This window comes from Stegodyphus dumicola, chromosome 5 (assembly GCF_044657685.1).
Source record: "Stegodyphus dumicola isolate Sdum_Otavi_A_Nest chromosome 5, ASM4465768v1".
NCBI lineage: Eukaryota > Metazoa > Arthropoda > Arachnida > Araneae > Eresidae > Stegodyphus > Stegodyphus dumicola.
Window position 1 is genome coordinate 75,094,514 of NC_140772.1, and position 13,551 is coordinate 75,108,064.

The 13,551-nt window shown below is 32.0% G+C and overlaps 1 protein-coding gene across 2 annotated transcripts in view; it reads left to right on the top strand.

Annotated features, from left to right (window-relative positions):
• SMC5 (structural maintenance of chromosomes 5) overlaps positions 1-13,551 on the top strand; it is a 265,998-nt gene that overhangs the window by 192,530 nt on the left and 59,917 nt on the right. The window contains exon 19 of one of the 2 annotated variants that reach the window (XM_085816785.1): positions 4,116-4,136. The exons of the other annotated variant lie outside the window; for it this stretch is intronic. Within the exon in view, the coding sequence (XP_085672911.1) occupies positions 4,116-4,136 (21 nt within the window). The remainder of the gene's footprint in view (positions 1-4,115; positions 4,137-13,551) is intronic. 2 annotated transcript variants of the gene reach the window in all.

A 13,551-nucleotide genomic window follows, 5' to 3' on the forward strand; every position in this document is an offset into this window, starting at 1 on the left:
TAAGTTTCCGTTCTTTCTTAGATTTCGTTAACTCTTCAGCCATTTTGCTAACCTTGAATTTCACTTTATCACAAAATAAATCGAGTAAAGTACTTCTTACTTTTCTGAAGACTCACTTACACATTTACTTGTGAACTTCACAGAATGATATATATCTTTTGCTGACACCACTGTCATATCTTTTCTTCTTGGGCATGTAGGTTCTGAATATATGTTTGCGTAACGTGGAATGTGAATTAAATATGGGCATCGCTTAAACCAGATATTTAACAATACCAACACTTTATTAACACACAAACAAAACAAGAACAAACAATTAACACAGAAATAGAAACCATATTTATCATTACACTGGCATACAGCAAGCCACTTTCATTACTTCGCTACTAACCATCTCTTCTCTAGTAAGTCGCGTGAAAGAGAGAGGCGTTAGAGGCCGTTTGGCTAAACTGCGCATATGCATGGTTATCACGTCATGACAAACTCTATCACAAACCCAAACAGATTGTAAAATCAAGTCAAATAAGTACCTTTTAACAGTCTTTATGTGAAACAGCAATTGGTTGAAATCTTCGTCATTGGCAATAAAAAGCTGACTAAATAATCTGTCATTCAACAAGTTACTGATTTTATTAACTGCTTTGATAACATATTGCAGTGATGTATGGAGGTGTTCATTCAGATAATTTTCAACCAAATGCTAGTGATGAAGTTAATAATGACAATAATGACCTTTTTTCCCTCTTAGAAAACCTGTAACAGAAGTTAATAACAAAGTGATTTATATACACATGTAGGTTTATATTCTCCATTATATAATTTTTGATTAAAGTTTATGGTAATTTGAATATTGAATATCTAAAAATTCTTTAAATTGATTAACATACACCAAATTACATAATAAATAGAATATTACATATCTTGAATTATATTATATGCACTGCTCGACATTGAAAATGCAACACCAAGAAGGAGTGGTTAGAAAGTGATGAAATTTCGAAAAAAGACAGAGACAGCAAGCAACAATAAGTGATCTTTATTTCAAAATGTCAGAATACAGAGCGAGAATGGTGTCAGCTCAGTAGGATGTAGGACCACCGCAGACAATGATGCACGAAGAAACATGTCCAGGCATAGAGTCAATAAGAGTACTGATGGTGTCCTGAGGGATGGCTCGGGCAGAGTCTGCAAACAGCGTCCAATCACATCCCACACATGTTCGATTGGTGACAGGTCAGAAGAGTATGATGGCCAGGGAAGCAACTGTATACCTTGCAGAGCATGTTGGCAGATGCGAGCACTGTGTGGTCGGGTATTATCCTGCTGAAAATTTGCATTAGGCAGCTCCTGAAGGTAGGGGATTGCCACTGGCAGCAGAACATTATCTAAGTATCGTTGGGCCGTCATAGTGCCCTGAATACGAACTAGAAGTGAGCTGGAATCGTAGGCAATAGCGCCCCAAATCATTATGCCATATTGTCGCGTGGTGGGCATTCCACAGTTACTGCCAGATTAGATCTGTTTCCACGTCTTCACCACACATGTATGCGGCAACTGTCACTGGATAAACAGAAGCGTGACTCATCTGAGAATACGACATTTTGCCATTGTGTCATCCACATCACTCCAGTCCGGCACCATTCTAAATGCTGGCATCTATGCTGTAGGTTCAGTGGCAGTCTTCTTAATGGACAGCGTGAGTGCAGGCCACATTCCACCAATCGACAGGAAATGGTTTGGGTCGACATGTGAACGTCTAAGGGTATCTTGCATATGCTGCAGAATCGAGGTACAAGTTGCTTGCAGGACTGCCACAGCTTGTCAGCGGATGCGTCGATTCACGCGTGCTGACATCAACCCTGGTTGCACCTGCATCCCTCCTTCTTCCCACATTTCCTTCTTCCAACCATGTTCGCCATAGCCAATGCACCGCGCTCGCATCCATGTGGATATCAGCTGTGATTTGACGTAAGAACCAATTCGCCTTTCGTGGTCCGATCACCATACCCCTCGTAAAATCGTCTATCTACTGGAAGTGCCTTCAATGACGGCGGCCTGGCATTCTTTCCTATTACACGTATCTTCTGGGACAAAAACCAACTTTCTTCGATAATTCGTCTGGCAGAAATAACGACACGAATATTGTCCATTCGGCACGTTCCTTTCCTTATATCTTACTTCATGTGCGTCGGAGAGCTGCACATTTCACATCATTCGGATAACTCAGTGACATGCGTCTACTCTAAAATTTGCATAAATTTCTGACCACTCCTTCTTGGTGTTGCATTTTCAATGTCGAGCAGTGTATTATAGTATAATATTGCATATATACATACGAGGGCTATCCAGAAAGTAGTTTACGTTTTGGAATAAAAAAATAAACAAAGTATAGGAAACAAATTTTATTATATACAGATGAAAGCCACACTCAAATACTACTTTTCTACATAGTCACCATACAAATTAAGGCATTTATCGTAGCGATGTACGAGCTTTGAAATTCCTTCGTCGAAAAATTCGGCCGCCTGCGCCTTCAACCACTTCGTTACCTCTTCTTGCAGCTGTGCGTCGTCATCAAAACGCTGCATAGCCAGCCACTTCTTCATTGCTGGGAATAGGTGGAAGTCACTCGGTGCCAGGTCGGGACTGTACGGCGGATGAGGAAACAACTCCCACTTAAAAGATTCAAGAACTTTACGAGTGACATTTACCGTGTGGGGCCGGGCGTTGTCGTGAATCAACAAGATCTTAGAGCTCAACATTCCTCTGCGCTTGTTTTGAATTGCTCTTCTGAGTTTTGGAGAGTTTGGCAATACCTTTGAGAGTTTATTGTAGTGCCTCTTTCCAGGAAGTCCACCAAAATTACACCTTTTCTGTCCCAAAAAACAGTCGCCATCATCTTCCTTGCCGACATTGTTTGCATGCATTTCTTGGGTTTTTGGGGAGAACTTGTGTGCCCCCACTGCATTGATTGCAATTTCGTTTCACAGTTCACATGTTTCACCCATGTTTCGTCACCAGTAACGATGCGATCGAGTAAAGAGTCACCATCCTTATGATAAGCGTCCAAAAAGTTCAACGCTGCAGCCATTCGCTGATTTTTGTGGTCCTCTGTCAAGATTTTTGGAATCCATCTTGCACAAAACTTGTGGTAACCAAGCTTTTCGCTGATGATTTCGTGCAACAAACTTCGCGAAATTTGTGGAAAACTCAAAGAAAGTTCCGTTATTGTGAAATTTCGATTTTCACGGACTTTAGCATCGACTTTTTCGAGAAGTTCGGCAGTCACTATGCTGGGTCTCCCACTTCGATCTTCGTCGTGAACATTGGTTCGGCCATTTTGAAATCTTATGACCCACTGACGCACTCCACCTTCAGTGATAATGTTGTCCCCATACACTTCACGAAGCTGCCGATAGATTTCTATCGGTTTACAGTTTTTTGCAGTCAGAAACCTTATTACTGAGCGCACCTCGCAGCTCGCGGGATTTTCAATTAACGCAGACATTTCAAACCGTCACAGTATCTGAACGGAGCACAGCACGAACCTCTCACTAGCACGGCTAGATGCAGACTGAGCTGCGCAACGCTCTGACCCCAAGATGGCCGCGCTAGCCCCGCCCCTAGCGGACACAGACGGAAACGTAATCTACTTCCTGGATGGCCCTCGTATAAATGAAATATTACACATTTCATGTAATATAATTAAATCTAGGATTATGTGTAATGATATTTAGTTTACCGTTTATATTTCCAATAGCTTTTCTAAAGAAATTTCTTAAAATATTGTACTTTGAACAGGTTTTAAATCTTTTAATGCTATTATTCTATAATTTTTTTATAGATGTTATGTTTTCTTACATATTCATTGTAAAATTTTATGATATAGTTCAAAAATGTTTTCTAAATTTCTAGCTGCATCTTTTGGTTTCTTTTTTATGTTTAACTTCATTAGTATCTTAATTAAATCTCAAATTGTATGAATCTAGTATTTTTTAAATTTTACTTCTTTTTTAGGGTATTTAATTCATTTTTTTTTCTATTTGCACATATACCATGTGGATTAAATAATCCACTTAAATCAAGCGTTTTAGGATCTGTTTTTTCTTTTTCAGGATGAAATCCTTCGGCTTTCGGTATAAAATCTTTTCTTTCTTTTTTCAAATTAAAAGAATCAAAATATCTTCTAAATTTTATTATGCTTTTCTGGTTTGTTAATAATTTTTTTATTTTTATGTAAGTAATTTATTGCATTTAAATTTAATAAAACTAGTCTCAGTGTGTCTTCTATTTATTAAGATACATTTTTTGAAGGAAAATGTTGTTGGTGATAATGACTCTTTAAATGTATTTTCTTATGAGCATAAGAATATTTTTTACCTCATTCACTATCATATTTTCTATTATTAATTTTGGATTTACAACTTTTGCAAATACTCTGATGTTCAGATTTTCATAAACAGAATTGACTATAAAATTCATTTAAAGGTTTTTCAATATTATAATGACATCTAATAATGATGTTGTAAAAAACATTCAAGACACTATACAAAACATATAACTTCCTTCATTACTTTCTGAATTTCAAGAATTTTACTCGAATAAGATATGGTATTTTTGAAAAATTATTTATCCCCAAAAGAAAAAATTTCATTCATTTAATTTTGGTAAAACTTTAGACAAAGATCTTTTTAAAAGCTATAACTTTAAATTACCTTCGGAACTAATTGAAGCAAATTTTGAGGCAACAAATAATTTAATTGAAAAAGCAAAGAAAATAAAAGATAATGCTGTGATAAAATAGACGAAATCTAGATCACAAAAAGAAGATGTAAAATCACATTATGAAGCTCTTTCAAAAGTAAATAAACATATATTCGAGCACTTAACATTAAATAGATGCTTTAGATTCTTACCACTAAAGAAAAATATGATACGAGCTATCAGTTAGATAAAAAAAAAAAAAAAAAAAAAAAATGCTGATTAAAACATGTAAAGGAAGTAAATCTAAGAAATTATATAAACAAATTGTTACATTATTATATAAATTTAAATAAAAACAGTGATACATTTAATGAGGAATTGAAACAATATTATAATAATTTTTTTTCCTTAGTAAATGAATAATTATATAAAAAAAGGAAGTTTATTTGAGTAATGGACAGCTTAGTAAATTAAAATCTGCTTACAACAACAACAAAAAAAAAAAAAAAAAAAAGTAACATTACAAACTCATAAATCTAAAACTCCAAATTATGATTTAAATTTAAGAAAAACAAAAGTTAATAATGGAAAAAGAATTACAATAAATAAAACTCAGATATCTAAGAGCACTTTTAAATCAAATTGAGGTGGTGCATTATTTAAAGATATTATAAATCAAATTAAACTTAAAGTTCTTAATCAAATTATAATATTTTTAAAACCAAAACTGCCTCAAATACTTCAAACATTAAAAAACTGCACATGTGAATTCGGAACACCTTTATACTCAAATATTAAAAAATCTTATTTTAAAAAAAATCCAGGATTTTTCACAACTTTAGATAATATGTATATATTGACTTTCCTGTATGAAGTAAAAAGAAAGTATTGTAATCGCAAAAAGTTTGAGGCATCATATTTCAATGCAAATATCCATTTTCACCACTATTGAATGCAATTTAATGATGTTTTTGCGTGACATCTGTACGTAAGGATAGGATAAAGGACTCTTTTTCTCCAAAAAAATTCTAAAACTAATTTAAAATGAATTCTGAAGAGAAATTTTCGTGGTGTCTGTGCGTACGTATGTACACATACATACGTACATACGCACGTACGCATGTATCTTGCATAACCCCAAAACAAGTAGCCTCAGAACGTTGAAATTTTGTGTATAGGACTGCTATAACATGTAGATGTGCACCTCGTATTTTGGTTGCAATCAGCCGCACTGAAGGTATATAAATATCCACTCTGTTACTCGGCTCATTGATCTCAGTTTCTTTATTCTTATATGTGTAAATTGTGCATTTTTTATTTTAAAAATGATTGAATTATGTTGTTCTTATCTTCCAGTTAAGGTGTTTATGCTTTTGTAAATCTGTATGCAATATTTTTAGAATTGTCAACAATTTAAAAGTTGCGTAAGTGCCGCTAAACCTAATAATTTTTTCCATGGCAGTCATTCTCTGTTTACATTTCAAACAGTAGGATAGTAGATTTGTTGCCAATCTAGATAAAGTAAGCCTCACAATAACAAAGACAACATCTTCTTTTATTATTGTGAATTAAATCATGTTTAATCCATTCTAGAATTTATTCGAGAAAATAAGTGTTTAAGATTTACTTCATAATTTTCAATACAGACATCTTGAGTTTTAATGTATTTTTGCCTTGTTGCGAAGTGAGAACTGAATTAATTGAGTGAGAAATACTGAATCGTCTGTGAAAAACTGTTTTTTTTTTTTTTTTTTTTTTTTGTTGTTGTTGTTGTTGTTATTGTTCTTCTTTGCTTAATTTCTTTTATCCGTTGTTTTAGATTTATTATAGTATTTGAATAGAACATGTGGCAACGATTAGATAATTCTTAAGACGATATATGTTTTGTGCATTCTGAGTTAAAAAAAGGGATGATTTAAGTGTTAAGTGAACTCATCCATTAAGCGCTGTTAAGTGAACCTAAGGCGAGAGTTTCGCTATGGTAAACATATATAGTGAATTTTAAAAAGTGCATTTATTCTATTATGTGTTATAGATTTAATTTAATCCTATAAGTTTAAATGAAATGCAAGAAAAATGGGTATAATTTAATATTCCGTACAAGGAAGTCATGTGGTGCCCACATCAGATTTTTTTTAAAGGTCCACTAGGTTTTTTTAGGGAACCCAATCATCAAATTCTGGGTGCCCAGAATCATCATCCAACACCCTTTTAGTTTGGGCGGCACGGTAGAGACATTAGGATTTTTTAGAAGCAAGACAGATTGAAAAATTAGCAACGCCTTTGCCGGGAATCGAACCACAGACCTCTGAAATACCGGCTCGGTGTGCTGACCACTGCACCATGAAGGCATGCTAGGAAGGTGGAAAAAATACCTTTTAAGTCTATTACAAAAAACAGCAATGTTATAAAAATATGTAAAAGAAAATATTCCTTTAAAATGTATATTTTTGTTCTGTAGAGAATATTAAAAAAAATTACAAATTTTGAAGTTAAACTTGAATTTTAGAGAAATGTAAAACTGATAGTAAGTCATTATAAATTTTAAAAAATTATGCGAAGATTATGTTTGAAAAGTTTAAAATGAAAAAAAAGAAGTAGAAATTGAATGGAATCAGTTTAAGATGCTTAAATCTTATCTGCTCTCGCCATTATCGGCAGTTACAGAATTACATCTATATTGTTTTTATATAGAAATAACCTAAATTTTAGTATTGTAAATTGCTGAATTTTGAGGGTGGCTTAAAATGTCATAAAAAGGCTGAAATGTTTATTACTAAGCAGCATATATATTCCACTATTTCACATGATGTTGTAAGCTCATCTCCCTCGATATGTTGAAAGAGGAATGCAACACAAAATAATATGATATTTAATAATTTAGATATGACTGGCTGTTATTTAACAGTTAATGAAAAGTAATTTCGTAATACAAATTGTAAAATGGTCTTTACAAAAGATATATTATTCTGATTTTAATCCTTTTTGATATTTTTTAAATGACTGCTTTAATCTTTTTAAATTAAATTTAGATTGTTAATTCAATAAATTATTTTGCTGCTCACAAATGCATAAAATATGCTTGAATAAATAAGAATTGAAAGTGTTATGTAGGTTACCATGAGAATTCAATCAAAAAAAAAAAAAAATAAAAAAAATAAAAAAATTTACTTATCTGGTAAAAATAAGAACTATTATGAAGCTTACTTCACGGCACCAATGTTATATCTTAAATTCATATATGTTAAATGTTAAATAAGAACCTACTTGCCGTGAAAGGTTTCTACTTCCTCTTAGGGAGGAAACTAAACTCTTAAGAATTTGCTAACTACCAAACTTTTAGTGATCGTATAGAGAACGGTAAGCATTTTGCGTTGTGAAAAAATGCATCCCGGGACCGCGCCGTGAGAGGATCGAAAACATAAGAAAAACATATACAAGATATATAGGAAAAACATATTAAAAATATAAAGAAAACATACTGTAATAGGTTTCCAGATTAAATATCAGTTTATTCAATTACATCACAATAAAATAAAATCTTAACCTCATCTGAGAGTCTAAGGAGAATTCTTCAATTTGTCATTTACCCTTTTTTTTTTCTCATTTAAATTCATATAAAAAAAAAAAAAACTTAAGGTTTGTCTGGTAATTTAAAGGGGAAAGGGAAACAATTCAAAGCCTGAGAATTAATTTAAGATTCAATGCTGTTTTTACCTTCCAAGAAAAAAGTTATTGAGAACCCACTCAAAGCTCAGACACAAAAAAAAAAAATAGCACTTAACTTGGTTGGACATCTTGAAGTGGAGGACTCGTATCTTAATAAGCGTTGACGTCGGCCGGGCTCATCTTTACGGTCACAAAATGGAAGTTTCAGAAGACCTCATCCTGTCTGGGCACTATTTGCGAAAACACCCACGCAGGTAACTGGTTTTTCATAATGACGAGGCTAAATTTTCCTCTGTTAAACAGAAACAGGAGCACTGCTGCCCAGGACGGCTATCCGCTTGGTCTTGAAAGTCTTAAGTCAACACGCAGGTAACTGGTTCAAATTTCGCCTTTTTACCAGAACGCGGCAAGGGAGCATGGTTGCAGCTTCCAACCAGAAACGTTTTTCTAGGCAATTACGGCTCGCCTGTTCTTACAAATCCCAAGAGCAAACTTCACGAGTAACGTCCAAAGTAAGTTCCACACGCCAGTCAGTAAGAGAGTCTCGCCTCTTAACCCAAAACGTGGCCGGGGAGCATATTTGCCGCTCCCCGCCGGGAAACATCTCTCGTCGTAAATTACATCTTGCCTATCTCTTTCAAGCAAGATTCAAGAGTAACCTCCAAAAGTCCAGCAAGCCCGTAAGTCAGCGAGTCCAACTGGAATTTCCTTCGTCTCCTTCACAAACACGGGCTCCCACAATGGCTTCACTTATCGCCCCCTTAATTTTGGCAAAATTTGCGTTTTCAACTCCAGAATGCGGAAATAAGGGTGATCGCGCATGCGCGCCCTTCTTCACTTAGCCAACAACCGGACCCTCAATCGGCAAAAACCTGAATGACTTACATTGAAAGACAAGTAACAATCTTTGACCTTTCTGTCATGTACTTCCTCTCTTAAGGTCAACTAACAATGAAAATCCTTCTAGAACATTCTAAAGGACAAAGCGTGCGAAATCATGACTTGGCAAAAAATTGCCTCCCTTTCCCTGCTTCTTTCACAATGAATCAAAGCTTGTACAAAATTTGCAAATAAAAGAAAATAAATAATATTCTTTTAAACTAAATAATATTCCCAGAAGCATCTGTTTTCCCCCAAAATTAAAGCCTTAAAATAAATAATTCATAATCAAATAAAAATTAAGATTTCCATAAATCAGAAAATCATTCACATAGTTTTTATAACGCTATCAGACAAATTCTCTACACAACAAAAGATTATTTTCTATTTAATTAGTGCTGCTATCCGTGAGGAAAAATAAAAACAGAAACATTCCAGGTTGTTTTAGTTTAGTGACTAGTTAGGCTAGATTATGTGTTAAAATTGGAAATTCGAGCAAAGAAATAGTTGTTTTTCAGCCTTTATGAAAAACTGAAGTATTAGAGTGGAAGCCTGAATTATAGTTCTAAATAAAATGGAAGTTAATTGGAGTGAGGTTTCTAGAAATAATGTTTTAACTGAAGATTTAATTAGAAACTTTGAAAATGCTATTCACTGCAATTTGATTTATAGATATAAAAAATTATCTGAATCTTTCATCAGCGAGTATAAAGATAGTTTTTTGTTTCTTAAATAGTCTATTTTGTGCTCACTATTTTCAGCTCTTCCCTTATTTTCATAACTCTGTGTCTTGTTACAACTTTTTTCTAAATTTGATACTTAATTTTGTACAATTCTTTCCCCCAGCTGCCAATTTAGAGGTATTTTTTGATAGCTCCTTACTTTCAACCTATCAGAAACACCTACTTCTGACATCACTACTATGCCCACAAGCCTTTTGACACCTGGTTTCCTCAGTGGTTAAGTATCTAGTGTTCAACATCTCACTAACTCATTGGAAGTGTCTGATTTGACTTGGGATTCTCTGCATTTGGAGCGTATTTGACTTTCTTGAGTTACTGCCTTCAAAATGCTAGCCATAATTTGTTATCAACTTAGTTACACTGAGGGGATCGGACTACAACCTGTAACGTGTAACCTGCTCACCTGAATTGTATAAAGATAATTTTTTGGATAATATTTAAGCTTACCAGAAATTATCTGCACCATTTATTATTTATGCGTGAAAATCTGATTAATTGGGATATTATATCTAGATATCAAGTATCTGAAAAATTCATTTTAGATAACAAAGATAAAATAAATTGGGAAACAGTTTAAAAATATCAAATTTTAAGTAATAATTTTATTTTACAAAATTTTAGAAAATTAAATATAAATTTAGTTTTTAGATATCAAAAGTTAACAGAAAATACTATTGAAGAATTTAAAGATGTAGTGTTGAATGAAATAATTAAACATCAAGATTTCAGTGAAGCCTTTTAAAATAAACATGAATACAAAGTAGACTGGTGTAATTAAAATTTATATAAACAAGTGTCAGAAACTTTCATTACAAAACATCATGAGAGAATTTGTATTATATTATTATCTCACATATGTGTGAATCTTAAGGATTCCTGTTTAAATGTTTACTAATAAATATAGTGAGACCTAAAAGCCTTTAAAAAATATTAGCCAATAAATGGATGAATTCAATGGTCTCGGATATTATCCTAAAACTCTAAAATTGAAAACTTTAGACACTGGGAGATGTAATCTGATCATACTGAGAAAATTCAAGACTAAATTTGAGATACATGTATAGTAAAAATAGAAGTAGGTAATGAAGATAAAGAGTACCCCCCCCCAAAAAAAAGTCATAGAAAACTCTGGCAATGCAATCAAGAAAATTAATAAAGGAAATTACATAATCAATTATAAAGATGTGATTGATAGACAATATTCATAAAAATTAGAAAAAGGATATCTTACATGAATTAGAAAAAGAATCTTAAAAATGTTTGAAATTTTTGTTTTTTTACTATTAATTTGTATTTTTTATAGATAATTTAATCTTTTTTAGTCTTTTTTAAAAAGTACCTTAAAATGCTATGTAAATTTTTTTTAAAAATAAGTTGTTTTTTATAAAGCTTTTAAACTTTTTTACATAATTTTTATTGTTTTTGTAGAAATAGCATAAATTTTAATATTGTAAATTGTTGAGTCTTGAGGATGGCATAAAATGTCATAAAAAGGGTGAAATGATGCATATTTCATGTAGGAAAAGTTTCTAAACTACTTTATTTCTACTCTTATTTTTTAATTTTAATTCTTGTCTTTTGATTGCTAATTTCTCAAAATTCCACTTGTTTAAATTTCTTTTTAGTAATTCACCACATTTGGTATTACTTTTGGTTTGACTTTTATTCTTGCCTGCATAAATGATGAAACACGAATTGAATGATTGAAGAGTTAGGTTTGGAAGCAACTTCCCCTTGATAAGTCTGTTTCCTGCCTGCTCGACAATCATTCACTTATGCATTTTTCTAAATAATTTTTTTAGGATTAAATAATTTTATATTTATTCATGAATTTGATACTTGCACTTGATTTACATATGCTCTCAGAATTTAAATGATATTGTAGATTAGTTCGCAACAACATTAATCATTTATTTGTTTGCATTTAATTTAATTTAAATTAACTTTAAATTTGCTTTTTATAAATAGAGAATGTTTTTTAAATTCAAATTATTACTAAGCAGCATATGTATTCAACTATAGGAAACGGATTTTTTTTACACAGATGTTGATGATGAAATCAACATTTCTTTATTAAAAAAATCTTTGTGTGCTATAGTGGGGTACTTATGCTGCTTTTATGAATAGACAATGCTGCTTTTATGAATAGACTAGCCGCTATGCGGCCAGCCTTCATGTGGCTTTTAAACGTACCGAAAAAATGCCTAAAAGATACACCTGGGACCGATGGCCGCGTAAGTTCTTCCAACTTTTTTCTCTTTGTTAAGATTCCAACCCTCCCTTGCATATGGCCCTGATGTATCTCCAGAAAAACATATACATCTTGAATTTTTAGCAAACTGATTGCATGAAATGTGCATTAAACATTTGTTGAGCATAACTTATATCCCCCTTCTTAACCACCACCATAACTACATAAAAAATTATATAAAAATTCTACAATAAAATTAAAATTTTTAACAGTTTCTTACTCGATAGTTTGAATGATTCTTTTTCTGAAATGTTGAAACGTTATGATACTTTAGGAATCTTCTGAGAAAGTGTGTCAACAGTCACATCGCAGCCATTAACTTGATGATACTAAACAGTATCCCATAATACAAATATTAATTATCCTAATAAATAACTTAACCAACTTCCCTTTGCAAAATCTTAAGATCTCAAATGGTATAAAGGAGGCAAAGAACTTTATTTCCTAAAAAAATCACTCAAAACTTTTCAATATCTTAAAAAGAGTGAAATGAGCAATAAATAACATAAAAGAATACAAAAAACAAAAAATTCTGAAAAGCAAAGTATAATTAATGATATTCTATCTTATATTAATATTTTCAAGAGAAAAAAATTACAATGAAATAAGCTATATCCCTTAATAGTAATATTAATTATACTAATAAAAAATTAACCAACTTTCCATTGAAGAAAAAAAATCATGCAAAACTTTTCAGTATCTTACAAACAGTGAAATAAGCAAAAAATAACATGAAAGGAACTCAAAAAACGAAAAATTCCTGCAGAATTTTACTCTGCAGAACAACTTTATCAAAAAAATCAATAAAAATGTATTATATATATATAAAAAATGACAATGAAATATGCCAATCTCTTAAAAACAGTGACATAAGAAATACGATGAAAAATTGTTGCCAAACCCATATTTCTAAAAGAATGAAACTATTCAAAATGATGCAATTTCATCAAAAATCTATCAACAACAATAAATCACATTTTTAAAGATGTAAGAAATGTACTCGGAAGCTTCATTTAAAAATTTTTTTAAAAATACAAAATATTATCATTTTTCCAAAATTCTTTTTGTAAAAGCAGTCGCAAGGATGAAAGTTTAACGTGCCCAAAAATCAAAGAAAAATAACTGCATTTTTAAAAATAAACTTTTTTAGAAAAAATCTCGTTGAAAAAGTGTTAAGCTCACTTTGTTAAATAAATTCGTATTTAATCGATTTATTGAAACACAAAATTTATTTTAAGTTCATAAAATAGCTAAGTGCCTACGTTTCATGATGATGTGAAAATGGAGTGTTTAGAGTAAAATCTC